Source organism: Manacus vitellinus, unplaced genomic scaffold (genome assembly GCF_001715985.3).
Source record: "Manacus vitellinus isolate BGI_N305 unplaced genomic scaffold, ASM171598v3 scaffold_27_pilon, whole genome shotgun sequence".
NCBI classification, from domain to species: Eukaryota; Metazoa; Chordata; class Aves; order Passeriformes; family Pipridae; genus Manacus; species Manacus vitellinus.
This window is the reverse complement of record NW_021940039.1, coordinates 8,890,026-8,895,825: the sequence shown is the minus strand read 5'-3', so window position 1 is coordinate 8,895,825 and position 5,800 is coordinate 8,890,026. Positions and strand designations below refer to the sequence as shown.

Sequence of the window (5,800 nt, the reverse complement as noted above, 5' to 3'; positions counted from 1 at the left end):
GAGGGACCCCCGTGCCAGGTCTCGGAGCAGCCCTGTGACTCCTGGCCCCGTCACCGTCAGGCCCCGGCCTGGGCACGGCAGCGGCGTCACTCGGGGGTGCCTGCGCTTGTCTCTGTCCTTCCCACCTTTAACTCCTTTTTTCTTGGTGGAAACTGTGTTTCCCATCCGTGGTTAGGCGTTTCGGAGAGCTGAGAGGTATTCCTTGGCGATCCAAGTTAGATTTTATTGTTAAATAAGATAAATTCTGGTTACAAAGAGCCCCAACTTTGCAAATTTTTCCTACTTCAGACATACCTATATCTGTCTATATCTGTCTGTATCTAGCTATATCTGTATATCTATATCTACCTATATCTATGTCTATCTATATATCTATATCTATCTATATCTACATACCTCTATCTGTCTATATCTATCTGTATCTATATACCTATATCTATCTATATCTATATATCTGTATCTATCTACAGCTGTCTATCTGTATCTATCTATATCCATATTTATCTATATCTCGCTATATCTATATTTATCTATCTTACTTCTTGTTCAACCCCCTGACAGTGTTGCAAGAAGCAGACTTGTGTAGTTCACTCCAATGACGATAAATCTTGGAGGGGAAAACGAGCTGGGAAGTCCAAGAGGGGAAGTTGAGGCAGTGCCCAGTTTTGCTCTGGGTTTCACAGTTGGTCTGGGGCAAAGCTAAGACTAAAGGTTCTTTCTGCTGGGCTCTTTTGGGGTCTCCCAGAGAGGCTGCAGGCTCGGGTGGGTTGGGGCAGTGCCAGGCATGGGTACAGACTGGGAGAAGAACTCGTTGGGAGTGTCCCTGTGGAGGAGGATTGGGGGGTTCTCCTGGATGAAAAGCTGGATATGCACTGGCAACCAGAAACCAACTCTGTCCAGGGCTGATCCCACAGTGAGGGCAGCAGGGCAGGGGGGATTCTGCCCCTCTGCCCCCTTGGGTGAGACCCCCCTGCAGAGCTGCTCCAGCCCTGGGGAACAGCACAGGGAGGACATGGAGCTGCTGGAGAGAGTCCAGAGGAGGCACCAGGATGATCAGAGGGATGGAGCAGCTCTTGCTCTGAAGTAGGCTGGGAGAGCTGGGGGGTTCAGCTGGAGAAAGAAGGCTATCTGGTTGTGACTTTAGCGCCCCTTCAGTGCCTAAAGCGGGCTGTACAAGGAGGAGAGAGGCTTTTTTATCATGGGCGAGAAGGGACAGCGGCAGGGCGGCCAGTTGGTTCTAAACTGCAGAGGACAGGGTTTAGATGGAGGTACTGCGAAGAATTGTTTCTGGAGGGTGTGAGGCCCGGCACCAGGATTGACCAGAGAAGCTGTGGCTGCACCCATCCTGAGTGTCCAGGCCAGGTTGGACGGGGCTTGGGGCAGCCTGGGCTAGTGGAAGGTGTCCCTTGCCCATGGCAGGGGTGGAATGAGATGAGCTTTAAGGTTCTTTCCAACCAAAACCATTCTGGGACTCATTGTATGAGTAAGGGCAGAGCTGACCATTGCCCAGTGCATCCAGTGCCCCAGAGAAGCTCTCATTGCTCAGAGGGGGCAGCTCCTGGCCGTGGTTTGGTGGGGTGACCCTTGTACCCCTGAGATCACTGAGGGAGGCTTGGCTGGTGCCTCCTACACAGGGGGCTGCTGCAGTAGCAAACTCTGTGGTGATAGCTGTGCACTGGGGAGCTGCAGAGCTGTGGGCAACGAGCTCTGAGTGCTTTCTCTTCTGTCTTTCCCTTGTTTTATTCTCTGGAGCAGGGAAGAACCGGAGGCTGAAGCAGGCCAAGGAGGAGGCCCAGGCAGAGATCGAGCAGTACCGCCTGCAGCGGGAGAAGGAGTTCAAGGCCAAGGAGGCAGCGGTTGGTTTTCCACCTCATTCCCTTCCCTGCAGCCCCTCAGCCTCGTGTTTGTGGTTCCCTGCCCTGAAACAGCCCTGGGGGTGGAGTGTGGTGCAGGAGCAGCACTTCCCTAAAGTGCCTTCCTGTGATGCACAGCCACGTGGCACGGAAAGAACAGGGGGAATGACTCAGAACAGGGTGTTCTGCATCTCAACAGCAGAACTACTGACAGGCAGGGAATTAGATTAATGCACTGGAATTAGATTAATGCACTCATGGGTTGGCTGGTGCCCTGATGGGTGGCAGCCCCCCAAACCTCCTGTGTGTAGCAGGGGCCCATTCCTCCCGTGACAGGCTGGTTTTTGTGGTGCTGGTGTGGTAGGAGCCACTTGCCTCGTAGCTGCTGCTCTTGCTGAAGCAGCTGTAAGGCTTGTGTTCTGCTTAGCAGTGTTTCCTTCTGTATCCCATGGCTCTATCCTTCCCTTCTGAGCAAGAAGTATTCCCAAAAGGCACAGAACTGAGGCCCTCCACCAGCTGAGGCTGCACAGTGCCTGGGTGCCCCTGACAGTTCCAGAATCTTCAGAAAAATGCCCTGGCATCCTCCCCTCTGTCCATCCTCTGGATAGCACATTTCCACCTCCTCTGCTGCTGCATAATCACCTCAGTGGGTCAGGAATAATTTTAACCATTGCTTGTTAGCTTGGCTCACTGGGCATGTGATCCCAGGCAGTTCCCACAGACTTCACTGCCTCTCAGCTGGTTTGGTTTTACTCATCCTTTTCCAGAGGGAAGAATTTGACTCCCAGGGTGTCAGTCTCTTCTTCTGGGCCATTTTCTCTTTTCTTAATGGGAATTTTCTCTCTCTGTCCTTGCTGATGGGGCGAGAAGGACATTGTAAGCTGGGAGAGACCTCCCTCCCTGGGATGGTGTGAATTGTGCTAAAAGTAACTTAATGGTGTTACTTTTCTTGCCCTCTCTAGTGCCCAGGAGTTCCAATTATCTGTCCAGCAGGGCCTTTATTTTGGGCACTCTTTAAATGCTCATGCTCTTAACTGCTAATGAATAAATGCTCCCCTGAGTTGGAACAAGATGATCTTTAGGGTCTCTTCCAACCCAAACCATTCAGTGATTCTATAAAAGAGAATAAAAGGCAGGGGCTGAGGCTGAAATACAAACTTGGACAAGTTTAGGGCGAAATCTGAGCAAAAAATCCAACAGTTCTTTTGGTGTTTTAACATAAACATGCACATTAATTTTCCCTCACCAAAGACTAATGGCTGAGATGCCCCGAGACAGTCCAGAAAAACCAAATACAGAGTTTGGTGTGGTGATTTCTTGGTCACACTGCTCACACAGGAGCTTCCTCTTTCCTTTGCTGCCTGCAGGCACTTGGATCTCATGGCAGCTGCACCACTGAAGTTGAGAAGGAGACCCAGGAGAAGATGAGTGTGATCCAGCAGAACTTCCAGAAGAACCGTGAGGTGGTTCTGTCCCAGCTGCTGTCCCTGGTGTGTGACATCAAACCCGAGATCCACGTGAACTATCGCATCAATGGGTAGTGGGGGAAGGAGGAAAACTGTGCTGGGAGTCGTGTCTGAGCTTCAGGTGGAATGTACAGCCCTTGGCCATCCCTTCCCTGTCCTTATCCATGTGTTAAATTATTGCAGTGAGCTGTTGGAGTTCTCTTAGTTTCTGTTTTGACCCGGGTTCAGAGCTTTTTCAGACATGAAATGGCCACATCTCACATCTGGGCTAAGTTATTAAACAAATATAATCCAGTTGGCACATCAGTGCTGCCTGAAGGAGAAAGGAGAGGGAGATTCTGGCCAGATTGAAATGGAGAGCCCGTGTCAGTAATTGTTAAACGTGTGTAACTGTATTTTCATTGACCAAACTGCATTTTTCAGTGTGTTGTTAAACCTTTGCACAGGGCTGAAACCCTGGGGAAAGAGCTCTCTGGCTGTACAGTGCTGGCAGATCATTTTGAGGTGCTTGTGTTGAACATCCTCTGTATATTCTGCTGTTGCTTGAGGTACAAGTCTGGCACTGTGACACCTGCAAGTAAAAACACTTCACTCCAAAGCCTCCTGTCAGTCTGGTCGTTCCTGCTAACGTGTCCTGGGAATGTTGACTTGTCCTGGGAATGCTGGCAGGTCTCAGTGAGCACCATGGGAGTCTGGACTCCTCAGAGTGGCCATCAAGTATTGCTAAAGAAAGAGTAAGAGAGGCAGCAACTCTCTGAAGGTCACAGCAGGTAAGTTCAAACCCATTACAGAGCTCCTCCTCTTGGCTCCAGTCTGATGCTTTACCTGCCAGATCATTCTGAAAACCTTCAGGAACAAATGTTCTTGTGAGCATTAGGGGGAAATAAAGTGGTGCCAGTTGATTGGAATAGTTTGATAGCCAGGTGCTGAGCAGTAATTATCCTTCTTTTGGTCCAGTACTGGTCACTGAGTGTTTGTACCAAGGTCATCCTGAATCCTGCAGCATCCTGGACCTGGGAGCAGTGGGAAAGAAGTGTTTTGGGGTTGTCCTGCATCACTTTCTAGCTCTTTAATCAAAAATACACACAAATATATCAAGGGGTTTCATGTTTTATTGGTTTCTTCCTCTCCCTGTCCCACCAGCAGAATGTTAACTGCAGCTTTGCTTTTTTTGTTGAGTTTAATTTCAGGCTTTTTGCAGAAAAGGGCCCTCAGTCAGTGTGTCCCTGATGAGATGCACAATTTGTGCAGTCAGGATTTACACAAGGAACCTCACTGATGGTGTTCTGTTCCTCAGACAGGACATCCTGTATTTCCACAGCCCCTCAGCACTGCAAAGCCTCTTGGACCTCTGGAGTTGGGTTGTGACTGGGAGGGGGGAAAAAAAGCAGGATGGATGTGAATTCTGCAGTCACACTGAAGGAGCAGAGTGCTGTAGTGTCCCCTGGAATATTTTATAGTGCTGCACTGCACTCCTGAAAGGTTCTCTTCAGGAATTCAAGCCATTAAACAAGTAAAACTGAAACAAAAGCTTCCTGCAAAGTCAAACGTGCCAGGCTGGGGAAAAAAAAAACCAAACAGGTGGGTACGAGGAGAACAGGATGAAATCAGTTTGAATCAGTGTGGTGGGATGACTGGAGAGGTGCTATGGCCTCATAAAAGGTTACAACCATGTTAATTCTGCTGTGTCCTTTGGAGATGAAACATTTCTGCCTGTGGAGAGCAGGTGCTCAGGCTGCAGCAGGACACTGCTCATGAAAGCCCTCCTGGCCTGGGGCTGTAATTAGTGATTTCATCCCCTTTGTTCCCAGTGACAGACTCCTGCTCTGGCCAGGAAGGCTGCAGTGTGTGCCCCACTTTCTCCTTTTGGTTCTTAAGTTTCCCTTTGTTAATGAGGACTTTATCCTTCCTCTCTAGAGCAGTGAGAGGCAGGAGAAAAAGGGAAAAATAACCCTCCCTGATTGTTTCTTCTTGGCAAATGTGCTGTGAAGTCACTCCCTTCAGAACATGCAGAAGTGCTGCAAGAATAACAATTTTCTGTAATATTTCCCTGAAACTTAACTGTTGAGAATAACTTTGTACTGAAGGAAGGGTTTCCAATTACTGCTCTCCAGGAAGGCTGGCTTTGTTAGCAGCATAGAGATTTTATTTCAAGTTGACATTCTTTTATCTTGCTCTGGGAAAGGTGTCTGAGTGCCTAAGCCAGGCTGTGCCAGGAAAATACTCTGCAGGGAACATTCTTCTGACAGAGATATAGAGTGGGAAATGTGGCTTCTTGCCTCTGAAATCTGATTTTCTAGATGTTCTGCAGTGAGTCTGATGAGTAGGAGTGAGACCCAAACCCAGCTGCTGGTACAAATCTGTCCCCAAATTTCCCCTGCTGCTCCTCTACACAGAGAAGCTGTGGCTGCCCCATCCCTGGAAGTGTTCAAGGGATGGATAGAGCTTGGAGCATCCTGGGCTAGTGGAAGGTGTCCCTGC

General features: G+C 49.2%; 2 protein-coding genes across 2 annotated transcripts in view; one reads left to right on the top strand and one right to left on the bottom strand.

Annotated features, from left to right (window-relative positions):
- Positions 1–165, bottom strand: part of WHRN (whirlin) — a 75,980-nt gene extending 75,815 nt beyond the window's left edge. The window contains exon 1 of the mRNA XM_029960596.1: positions 55–165. Coding sequence (XP_029816456.1) covers positions 55–165 — 111 coding nt within the window. The remainder of the gene's footprint in view (positions 1–54) is intronic.
- Positions 166–1,198: 1,033 nt separating this feature from the next.
- ATP6V1G1 (ATPase H+ transporting V1 subunit G1) lies at positions 1,199–3,917 on the top strand. The gene is made up of 3 exons (XM_029960595.1): positions 1,199–1,230; positions 1,511–1,856; positions 3,221–3,917. Exons 1-3 carry the CDS (start codon positions 1,199–1,201, stop codon positions 3,392–3,394), a joined length of 552 nt encoding a protein of 183 aa, XP_029816455.1. The 3' UTR covers positions 3,395–3,917.
- The last annotated feature ends 1,883 nt before the right edge of the window (positions 3,918–5,800 follow it).

What these genes read in the sequence shown, in the direction of transcription:
- ATP6V1G1 (XM_029960595.1), top strand. Translation starts at nt 1,199, where the DNA reads ATGGGCGAGAAGGGACAGCGGCAGGGCGGCCA. An exon ending in GGACAGCGGCAGGGCGGCCA is followed by an intron (nt 1,231 to 1,510) that starts GTTGGTTCTAAA and finishes ACCATTGCCCAG; the next exon opens with TGCATCCAGTGCCCCAGAGA. An exon ending in TCAAGGCCAAGGAGGCAGCG is followed by an intron (nt 1,857 to 3,220) that starts GTTGGTTTTCCA and finishes TGCTGCCTGCAG; the next exon opens with GCACTTGGATCTCATGGCAG.